Source organism: Natrix helvetica, assembly GCF_964273705.1.
Source record: "Natrix helvetica genome assembly, chromosome: 6".
NCBI lineage: Eukaryota > Metazoa > Chordata > Lepidosauria > Squamata > Natricidae > Natrix > Natrix helvetica.
This window is the reverse complement of record NC_138553.1, coordinates 53,298,129-53,310,392: the sequence shown is the minus strand read 5'-3', so window position 1 is coordinate 53,310,392 and position 12,264 is coordinate 53,298,129. Positions and strand designations below refer to the sequence as shown.

Below are 12,264 nucleotides of genomic sequence, written 5' to 3'. Positions count from 1 at the left end.
GCTCTGCCTGGGCCACTCTAGGACATTCACAGAGTTGTCCCCAAACCACTCCTGTGTAGTCTTGGCTATGTGCTTGGGATCATTGTCATGTTGGAAGATGAATTTTCAGCCCAGTCTGAGGTCCTGAGCTCTGTGGAACAAGTTTTCATTGAGGATATCCCTGTACTTTGCTCCATTCAGGTTTCTCTCAACTCTGTTCAGTCTCTGCTGCTGAAAAACACCCCCAAAGCATGATGCTGCCACCACCATGCTTCACTGTTGGGATGCTATTGAGAAGATGATGAGTGGTGCCTAGTTTCCTCCAGACATAACATTTAGAATTGAGGCGAAAAGTTCAATCTTGGATTTATCAGATTAGAGAATTTTGTTCCGCCTAGTCTGAGAGTCCTTCAGGTGCTTTTCTGCAAACTACAAGTGAACTGTGTTTTGCACTGAGAAGAAGCTTCCATCACTCTGCCATAAAGCCCAGATCGGTGGCTGTAGAAACATGTCAGCAATGATCAAGAGAAATGAGAGGCACCTGAGTGAAATTTCAAGTGTTGCTGCAAAGGGTCTGAATACTTATGTCAACGTAATATTTCAGGTTTTTCTTTTTAATACATTTACAAACATTTCTAAAATTCTGTTTTCGCTTTGTTATTATGAGGTACTGAGTGTAGATCAATGACAAAAAAATGAATTTCAACAACTCTACAATCAGGCTGCAGCATAACAAAAATGAGAAAAGTGAAGGAGGTCTGAATATTTTCTGAATGCACTGTACAATTAAAACAAGATACAGTTGTTTCAGGGGTGGGTTCCTGCCAGTTCTAACCTCTTCTATAGAAGAGGTTCCACAAATCTACAGTGCCGTTTAGAACCGGTTCTGGTTTCTCCCCCCCCCCCCCCCATCCACACATCATCAAGATGAAGAGCAAGAGGAGGAATTCTGGGAGTTGAAGTCCACAAGTCTTAAAGCTGTCAAGTTTAAACACCCCTGGGTTTTTTTTTCTAAAGGGTTAGGGGTGCAAGGGTCTTGTAACTTGACAGCTTTAAGACTTGTGTGCTTCAAATGCCAGAGTTTCTGAGCCAATATTTCGGTTGCTAAGCAAGAGCGTTGTTAAGTGAGTTTCACCACATTTTACAAGTTGGCCACGCTCACCCAGTCACATGGCTGGCAAGCCACTCCCACCCGGTCACATGGCCGGCAAGCCACTCTCGCAAAGCAGGCCACACCTACAGAAGAGGTTCTAAAAAAATTTGAAACCCACCACTGAGTTGTTTCCTTTTATTTATGATTGTTTAGTAGAAGCTTGGAGATGTAAAGCATTTATACGTTCTGTATCAACTAATTCCCGCTCCCCCCTCCAATCACGTTATCTCTGTAATATATGACAGATTATAATTTGTCGGGATGACCATCCTTAAAATACTTTTTTTTTTAAAGAATCTCAGTTTAGAATCAGATCCAACTGTAGAAGATTGGCCATATATTTTTTTCTAATCTAATCTACTCTACCCTACCCTATCCTACACTACCCTACCCTTGTATTTAAGAATATAGCTGCCAACCTTGGCTAGTCCTAAAAGGCTAAATAGGATTGGATCCACTTAATAATTGTCAGACTACCAGGAAATACTAAGCCTTTTGGCTAGACAGAGAATTTAAAAACCATCCTGAAGGGAATAGTGGATCACTTCCATGTTATTGCCAAGAAAAATATATGGATATGAAATAATCAGGAATCAATTTTTAAAAGACTTTATTTTTACTTTTAAAAACTCTTTGTTTAACAAAATTGCTTTTGTCGAATTATGTAGAAGTGTATCTAAATGCAACTCTTTGGTTTGCTCATTTTTTAAAATATTTTAAGATTAAAGGGTGTAATAGGCTAATATTTTAATCAGCTATAACCACTTACTCCTTGTCCATCTATCTGCAGTATTTTCCACATTTGTTTTTTGCTTTGCAAAATTGTAATAAAAGGCTAATTTAGATTTTCTTGGCCATGAATACAGTCATTAATTAACTAGACATCTAAATTAATTTATAATTCCTTGAAGATTTTTTTTTCAATAAAATTGAATTCAGCTTAAAACATTCCCATTTAAATTATCAAGCTGCTTAACTGATTGGAATATGAAACACATATTTGTATCTAAAATGTCAGCTAGAAATTCATTATTTTATCATATTGGTGGTTTTTCATTTTGTGATTTGAATGCAAACCCGACATGTACATTATTCTTGCATTTTAATGGGTTATTTAGATTATATTTCTAATTAGCTGCTAAAAAGTTTGTTCTTATTGAACCTGGGTGTTGAGAATCAAACGAACTAAAACACTTTAATCCAAAGTGTTCCTGAGTAGAATAGAATTTTACATTGAGAGGGGGCTGAGTGGAATGATCTTCAGTATATAATCCTTATATTCCAACTATTGCTTCTCCTAGCACAGCGTTCTCCAACCTTTCCAGCTTTGTGGACCGGCGAGGGGGTTAGAGTAATGGTTCTGCATGGGGAAGCGTGCAAGTGGCGGGAGTTGCACATTGCACGCTTGCCCGCCACTTCCACAACCCAGTTCTGAATGGACTATAGCCTAGTAGTGGACCATGGCCTTAGGGTTGGGGACCCCTGTCCTAGCACATCATATACAGTCAGTCCAGAAATATTGGGACATTGACACAATTCTAACATCTTTGGCTCTATACACCATCACAATGGAGTTGCAATGAAACAAACACAATGTGCTTTAACTGCAGACTGTCAGCTTTAATTTGAGGGTATGTACATCCAACTGAGGTGAACGGTGTAGGACTTACAGCAGTTTGCATATGTGCCTCCCACTTGTTAAGAGACCAAAGGTAATGGGACAATTGGCTTCTCAGCTGTTCCGTGGCCAGGTGTGTGATATTCCCTCATTACCCCAATTATAATGTACAGATAAAAGGCCCAGAGTTCATTTCAAGTGTGCTATTTGCATTTGGAATCTGTTGCTGTCAACTCTCAAGATGAGATCCAAAGAGCTGTCACTATCAGTGAAGCAAGCCATCAGTAGGCTGAAGAAACAAAACAAACCCATCAGAGAGATACCAAGAACATTAGGCGTGGCCAGAACAACTGTTTGGAACATTCTCAAAAAGAAGGAACGCACCAATGAGCTCAGCAACACCAAAAGACCCGGGAGACCATGGAAAACAACTGTGGTGGATGACCGAAGAATTATTTCCCTGGTGAAGAAAACACCCTTCACAACATTGGCCAGATTAAGAACACTCTCCAGGAGGTAGGTGTATGTGTGTCAATGTCAACAATCAAGAGAAGACTTCACCAGAGTGAATACAGAGGTACTCTTGTATTTATTGATGATGTGGCTGCTGACAAAAGCAGCAGGATGAATTCTGAAGTGTTTCGGGCAGTATTATCTGCTCACATTCAGCCAAATGCTGCAGAACTCATTGGATGGCGCTTCACAGTGCAGATGGACAATGACCCAAAGCATACTGCAAAAGCAACCAAAGAGTTTTTGAAGGGACAGAAGAGGAATGTTATGCAATGGCCAAGTCAATCACCTGACCTGAATCCCATTGAGCATGCATTTCACTTGCTGAAGACAAAACTGAAGGGAAAATGCCTCAAGAACAAGCAGGAACTGAAGACGGTTGCAATAAAGGCCGTGATGGCGAACCTATGGCACGCGTGTCACAAGTGGCACGCGGAGCCATTTGTAAGGGCACACGAGGCGCTGCCCTGTCAGCTGGCCAGCGCGCATGCGTGCGCTGGGCAGCTGAGTTCACCTTTTTAAAAGCTATTTTTCGCCTTCCCCAGGCTCCAGAGGCTTTATAGGAGCCTGGGGAGGGCGAAAAGAGCCTCCCCGCCCCCCCGGGAGGCTTCAGGGACGGTCCCTGAAGCCTTCGGAGCACTTAAAACGACCCTCCGAGCAACCCGGAACTTCCGGTTTGCTCAGAGGGTGGTTTTAAGCGTTCCGAAGGCTTCAGGGACCGTCCGAGGCTTCCCTGATGCCTTCGGAGCGCTTAAAACGACCCTCCGAGCAACCTGGAAGTCACTTCCGGTTTGCTTGGAGGGTGGTTTTAAGCGCTCCGAAGGCTTCAGGGAAGCCTCTGGACAGTCCCTGAAGCCTCCGGAGGGCCTCCGGGGGGTCGGGGGAGGCTCTTTTCGCCCTCCCCAGGCTCCTATAAAGCCCCTGGAGCCTGGGGAGGGCAAAAAAAATGTAAAAATGGGGGGGGGGTCGCGCATTGTTTGTGCATGCACACTGGGGGGGGTCGCGCGTTGCATTATGGGTGCGGCACGCCCGCACTCGACCCCCCTGCTCTCCCCCCACTTGTGGCACGCGAGCCAAAAAAGGTTCGCCATCACTGCAATAAAGGCCTGGCAGAGCATCTCCAAGGATGAAACCCAGCGTCTGGTGATGTCTATGCGTTCCAGACTTCAGGCTGTGATTGACTGCAAAGGATTTGCAACCAAGTATTAAGAAAGGAAAGGTTGATTTATGATTATTATTCTGTCCTATTACCTTTGGCCCCTTAACAAGTGGGAGGCATATATGCAAACTGCTGTAAGTCCTACACCGTTCACCTGAGTTGGATGTACATACCCTCACATTAAAGCTGACAGTCTGCAGTTAAAGCACATTGTGTTTGTTTCATTGCAACTCCATTGTGGTGGTGTATAGAGCCAAAGATGTTAGAATTGTGTTGATGTCCCAATATTTCTGGACCTGACTGTATTAGAAAATATTCTGTGAGTTTAAGGAACCACATTTCTATAATGGCAGGAACTGACTTGTTCTCTGCTTGAGAGTTTATTTCTACCTGGAAAATGAGCAATGTGAATCTTGAAATTTGTACTTATCATCCATGGTTTTGTAGAAAACAACTGTGTTATTAGTCATATAAGATAATATACTTTGACAAGAGTGGATTATAAGAAGGAAAGTTATAAGAGATTATTACCTGCATTTTAAATAAAGAACAGTGTTAAATCGATATTGCATGATTTTGGCACAATCTATCCTTTAATTGGGTGTGTTATACAATATAAGATTTTAAACAAAATGTTTCATAAAACTACCATTTCTGTGATGCCATTTAAAAATATAGAAATTGTGTATTACTTTTGAGTTTTTCAAAGAATAAAATTCTTTTTGTCAAGTAGAATGTATTTTGGCAAGCTGACATAAGAGTAAAAGTTAACTGGAAGGATAGTTTTTGCTTCTTAGAGTTCAGATTTTTCATAAAACTTGTAGTATTCTTAAAAACTAAAGAAAAGAGATCGCTGGTTCATAATTCAAAGAAACACATTTTTTTAAAGTTAAGTCCATAAAATAATACCTTAATTGAAAATCACTTTACATTAAACTTGCATAGTTTTTTGTATAATTTTTCAAATAAGCAGTGTAACAGTTTTGCACATTTTCCAGAAGAGAGCAGCCTTTTCTAAGCAGTAGAAAAGTAGGGAATTAACTTACTCATATTGATAGAATTAAGTATTATGTCTTTATAGTTGTAAAGTTGTAAATGTAAAATAATTAAATATTATTTTTAATTCAATATAATTTTAAACATTTCAAATAATGTGTATAAGATAAAAGAATGTATGCAGTGTCACAATAGATGCAGCTCAAACTGGCAAATTCTGACAAATCATGAAAAATGACAGCACTTTTCATTTACTTTGTCCTGTCTTGTGTGATCAACAGCATCAACACTGAGCATGTTTTCTTTATTCATTCTTTGTAATAATACCTTAAATGCTTAGTTCAAGTAGTTTCATTTTTTATTAGTGCCTAACATTTACAAAGGCTCCCTTTTCTAGTACCTTGATCATGGCAAATGAATCCTTTAAATTGTTAATTGCCGATTCCTATGCAATTCATGGCAGGCGACGAACAAACTATAGAGATTACCAGTATTTCGTACAATTATTTTTTTGCTGTTTTTTAAAAAATAAATCTTCATTACAAGCAAAAAAAGTAATGTATCTTTCAGATAATCTTGTGTTTATCTATATTACCCCAGTTAAGGTGTAAGCATATTTTGTTTTCATGAAAAAACATGGGCTCAGCTGAGAAACCTATCTTTGCGGGCCCGCAGAGGCCCCATGGGCAGGACCTTTGGTTTTTTCCAGACCGGCCCATGGGTCTTGAGTTTGACACTCCTGTTAGACACTGCAAATCCATATCAGTTTTTTTAATTCTGTCTGAAACTGGAATGGGAAGACCAGATGATGGTCTGTAAGAGTTGGTGATTGCTAATATCTGTGTCAAGAAGAGGAAATCAAGAGCCAAGGTGGTTCAAATAAATATAGGTTTATTGCATGCAAACACTCTCTACAAGAATCTGAACTACTAACAGTCAAAGGAAATTGGTGATATATAATAGCCAGTGGAATTCAACCTGGGTTAGACTTAGATCTTTTATGGGCACAAAGGGACTTGAGACTGATGATGTGCTTGATCCCTCCCTCAGACTTAGCTTGGTCATCTCTTACAGTCTAGTCTCCTTTGTTCTTGGAAGTTTTTTCAGCGGAGTTATAGTTACTGGTATAATTTATATCCTCTGCAATTCCACAAATTCCAGATGCCTCTCACAAGAAACAAACATAATAAATATAAGAAATAAGCAACTTAAAACAACAAAAATCATTACAACAACACAATATGTCATAAGCCTCAAAAGCAAGACAAAATAACAACAGAATAACATCTCTCACACTTTGAATACTGAAAGTATGGTGAGGGGAAAAGGAGAGATTAAAAACTTGAGCAACAACTTTACATTAATCATTAACATTAAATATACTGATGTCTGAACATGAATTTCATATCTGTTCTTTAGAAATGGATTATGTTTTTACACAAAATTGCTATTATGAAATGTTTATCAAGTACTGAACAAGTAAAAGAAAATGTCATCTTCAATGCCCCATTTTCATCTCTCCTTATATGCCATCTAATATGTTTGGGTGTGATAGTTGTTAGTGCTGTAACAGATCACTGTTATTAGATTTTTAAAAATCACAAAAAATTAAAACATACTATATCAAGATTAGAAGTAACACTATATAATGGTATAACAACACTAGAATGCATTTGTTGCTTATTTAAGTGTTGACATCTTAATGTTTGTTATATAAACATATTTTCTTAAACTTTAATTTAGAGGCATTCTAAAAGGATAGTAATTACTCTGAAATAAATTAAAAATACTTAAAACAAAAGTGAAGAAAATCCTAAAATTATTCTAATATCTCACTCCTCCAAAAGTCAATTTTCATCTTTACCCCATTGGCTGTACTCCCTAGTCATCCAAAAAATATTAAAGACATCCCCAACCATGAACTCTCAATAAGCATATTGTAATTCACATTTGGTTAGAACAGTCTATTAGAACCATTTACAAATACCTAGATTTTCCTCTGCAACCCCTTCAGCATAAATAAAAGCATAGATTTTGTCATAGAAAATTCTTTGGCCTTAAAAGGTTATTATTTTTGTAATCCAAAATAGGCTAAATCTTTGTTGTGAAGTCCTTAGTGCTGAGTTTGGTTGGTTGTTACTTCCACACATTTCATTACTCAGCTAGATAACATCAGTACTCATTCCCAATCTCTGTAGCTCTCTCTTTCCCTACCACTCTCTCTTTCTCTGTGTCTCTTGTCACTCTTTCCCCTCCCTCTCTCTCCCCTTGTTTCCCTCCCCCTCTCGCTTTCCCTCCCTCTCTCTCTCTGTTTCTCTCTCTTTCCTGCCCTTCCTCTTTCTCTGTTCCTCTCTCTCTTTCCCTCCCCCTGTCTTTCCTTCCCTCCTCTCTCTTTCTCTGTGTCTCTTGTCACTCACTTTTTCCCTCCCCCTCTCTTTCCCCCATTTCCCTCCCTCCCTCTCCCTTTCGCCTTCCCCTCCCTCCCCCTCCCCCCTCTGACATCTGGGAGTTGAGAGAAAGCCGACAACGATGGAAGATCACATTGGGGTTCCAGGAGGAGGGAATCCCAGCTCCCCCATTGTGAAGCACGCCTGATTTCACTGTGCTGCGCAAGGCGCTGCGACAGTAGTGGGCAGGCCATGGGGGCAGCAACAGCAAATGTACTGCAACGAAGGCGGAATGCTGTTTTGCACAAAGGCAAGTGCAGGGATGCTTTGCTCCCGCACTAAGACTCCGGCTATCGCCACCGCTGCAATATGGTGACAGCTCTTTCATCCCTCTGCCGCGACAGGGCAACAGGGAGCCGCAGCAGGGGGATGAAAGAGCCACATGTGGCTCTGGAGTTGCGGGTTGCCGACACCCAGACTAGAGCACTGCAAGAGACAAATTTTATAAATACAACATTGGTATAAGTGTGTTTTATTAAAATTAATATTCTGTGGATTTGGATTTGAAACATATTTTCAAGTTGATCTGCAGTGGAATGAAAATATAATGTAGGATTATTTATATAAATGCTTTTAAGGAATTTTTTAAAAAAATCTTTTTCAAGATCAATGAGAAGACTGTCAAATCAATTTGATTCAACTAAAAAACATAAATTACAACTTGTTTTGATAAACTTTTTAACGCTTTTTTGTATTATATGTATACTAAAAAACAGTTACTTTCCATTTTAGTTATCTGGAAAAATATGAGAAAGTACATCATTTTGGAGAGGATGATGATGAGGTACAACCAGGCAATCCAAAGCCACAACTACCTATAGGTGCAATTCCATGTTCCTATAATTACCAGCAGCACAGCGTGTCAGGTAAATCTTACAGCCAGTTAATAGTACCATTTATATTGGATTTCTTTGAGAAGTATAACACAGTGAACTATAAATGTATTGTTGCTAATCTGTATTTTTGCCTTCATGAATAGATTTTCTTCGACAAAGTTATGGGCTATCTATGGACTTTAATTCACCAAATGATTATAATAAATTGGTGCTTTCTCTATTATCGGGACTCCCAAATGAAGTGGACTTCGCTATTAATGTGTGCACTCTTCTGTCAAATGAAAGCAAACATGTTATGCAGCTTGAAAAGGACCCTAAAATCATCACTTTATTACTTGCTAATGCTGGGGTATTTGATGACAGTAAGTTTCTAATTTGCATAATACTTTAAAGATAAATGTACTACTGTAAAATATATTATTTCAAGTGCTGAAAATTGATCTTCTGTTTAAGCTATTCACTAATTTTACACAGGACAAGTCCTGCCACATCAGAACAATGTTTCATTTAGTTTAGTATTCTTTAGCAGTATTTATCCAGATGTTTTTGTGACATCTGTGGCATAAAGACCACATCTTCCCCCTTACTTGCTCTATCAGTCAATGTTATTCATTGACTACCATTTACTCAAGAGAAAAGACAGATTTTAATAAACGTGTTTAAATTCCCTTTTAAAGCCATTTAAGCTTCAATCTTATGCCTGTTTTTCTGAGGGTAAACTCCATTAAACTCTCAGACTATATTGTTGGTATTATGTTCACCACATTTACTTTGCTTAAATTATATATAGCAACAGCACTTCGACTTATACACCACTTCACAATGCTTTTCAGTCCTCTATAAGCGGTTTACAGTGTCAGCATATTGCCTCCAACAATCTGGGTGCTCATTTTACCAACCTCTGAAGGATGGAAGGCTGAGTCAACCCTGAGCTGCTCAGAATTGAACTTCTGGAGTGAGCAGTGAGTTAGCTCTGCAGTACTGCATTCTAACCATTGCACCACAGCTCTTATATATTGTGTGATTCCCCTTTTTTCGGTTCTGGATATACTCAATGAGTTTCATATTTACTGAGTATTTCTAGAATTGGATTGTAGAAATCTGGGACAATTGGCAGGATTTTTTTGTTTATAATTCTGTACATTTCTATCTCATTTTCCTTTTTTGTTTAAAACTCTTCATGTCTAGTTGCCCATTTTTGCAATATTTTCATCCGTATAATTTCTTTTCTAAGACAGAGTAATCAAAAATGTCTTCAGAATCTATATAGTCAAACTATTAATTATCAGGTTTTTATAGAATTTTAAATCTTTCTAATTATTTTCATTCTTTATTGAAATGACTTAATAAAAGCAGTTGTACAGTTGTAGAAAGTTTTTACAAGGAAGATGTTATGTTTAATAATCATAATCAAGTGTAAGAAAATAATTTAGAAATCAAATGCTGAACTGAGTAGGGTAGGACTTATTGTGTGTGGATATTTTTCCCTGCGGTTGGAAGTTACTGCATTAGGATCAAATATGACTTTGACAAGCTTTTTGATTAAAGTAATTTCATTTGTGTTCGTATTACTTACTTCTTTCATGGCATTTTAATGGGATCCATGAAACCAGATTCTTATTTTGTTATATTTTTTACTTTTCTTTTCTTTTTCTTTCACAAACCCTTTATTATTTAATCTATTGGGTACTATAAACATGCTTCCTAGTATTCTCATAGCATACATTAATTTGTCATTGATCATTCTGTATTCCATTCTGTGCTTAGATACTGTTCAGTTTCATGAAAGTTGGATTTTCCAAAATAATGGAATTACATAAGATATCTTTTTCTGAAGAGAAATATTCCTTAAACCCTTCAGTATATGGATAATCAAGAATATAGCTATTAAATCTTCATACTATGATGTATTGATTGAATTTTATTAAATCCACTCCATAAATTATTTTAAAATAATTATTACTTTATTAGTCATTTTAAAATGTGATATAATATTCATTCCAAGAAAGAAAATATAGAATCTGCCTTTTTTTCCCCCACTTAGGCCTAAAACGTATCTTTCAAACATTTCTTCTAGAAAGCAGATTTTGCAAACAAATCTTCGTTCACAATAAACTTCTAACACTTTCATGTAAACATGCATATTTTCCCAGTTCTTCATAATCACATTATGAATATACACAGTCTTCTGATTTCTTTTGATTAAGTAACTACTTTGTTCATGTGTAAAGAGGAAGGAATACAGTGGATATAAAAAGTCTATATATCCCTTTTAAAATGCCAGATTTTTGAGATATAAAAATGTAAAAGAATCCAATCAACATAAATCACTTCAGATTTTTTCCACTTTTAATATAACCTACAGTATAAGCTGTACAATTCAATTGAAAAACAAACTGAAAAATAACAATAAAAACTGAAAAATAACAATTAAAAACATACAATAATGTGCTTGCATAAGTGTGTCCCTTATGCACCTTAAACCAATGTTTGTTGAAGCATGTTTTGGTTTTATGACAGTGTTCAGTCTTTTGGGATAGAAGCCTTATAAGCATGGTACATCTTATCTTGCATCTTTGCCTACTCTTCCTTGCAAAAGTGCTCACAAACCCTAACTCACTGTTATAAAGTCAAACCATGCTTTAACAAAGTCAAATCTTTGTTAAAGATTGTGAGGGTATCTTTTATGCACAGCTCCCTTCAGGTCACCCCATTCCAAAATTTTGATATTCTTATAGTGAAGCCATTCTTTTGTTGATTTGGATGTGCGTTGGGTCGTTGTTGTGTTGAATGGTGAAATCCATCTTCAATATTTTTGGACAGGCCTGAAAGTTTTTTTTCCAAAATTGACTGATATTTGAAAACTGTTCATAATTACCTCCACCTTGATTAAAGCCCCTGTTCCAAATGAAGAAAAGCAGCCTCAATCATAATGCTGCCACCACCATATTTCATTGTGGGTATGGTGTGTTTTCAGTAATGCAGAGTGTTGCTTTTGCACCAAACATGTTTTTTTGGAATTATGACCAAAAGGTTCAACATTTTTTCTCCCTCTTTGTTCTGACACATACATCCACCTTTGCCCCCCTTCCTGGACCTTCTATAACAGGGATGTGAAATTCACGTTGTCAGGCAGCCTCACGTTACATATCAGGACTTTTTCCCCCTTCGCTAAACCAGACATAGGCGTAGCTAGCACATGACACATCTGGGCCACAGGCTGGGAGTTTGACAGCCCTGTTCTATACTCACACATATAGTTCATTTAGAAAGTATTCAGACCCCCTTCACTTTTATAAATTTTGTTATGCTGCAGCTTGATTCTGCAATTGTTGAATTTCATTTTTTTCCCATTAATCTACCCTCAGTACCCAATAATGACAAAGCGAAAACAGAATTTTAGAAATGTCTGTAAATTTATTTTTGGAAAAAAAACTGAAATATCACAGTATTCAGGCTCTTTGCAACACTTGAAATTTTACTCAGATACCTCTCATTTCTCTTGACATGTGTCTACACCTTGATTGGAAGCAACCTGTGGTAAATTAAATTGATTGGACATG

The 12,264-nt window shown here is 37.6% G+C and overlaps 1 protein-coding gene across 3 annotated transcripts in view; it reads left to right on the top strand.

The window, feature by feature from the left end:
- The window catches only part of ARID2 (AT-rich interaction domain 2), a 219,367-nt gene that overhangs the window by 88,730 nt on the left and 118,373 nt on the right, over positions 1-12,264 (top strand). For all 3 annotated transcript variants that reach the window (XM_081958391.1, XM_081958392.1, XM_081958390.1), the window contains 2 exons: positions 8,598-8,731; positions 8,845-9,063. In XM_081958391.1, coding sequence (XP_081814517.1) covers positions 8,598-8,731; positions 8,845-9,063 — 353 coding nt within the window. The remainder of the gene's footprint in view (positions 1-8,597; positions 8,732-8,844; positions 9,064-12,264) is intronic.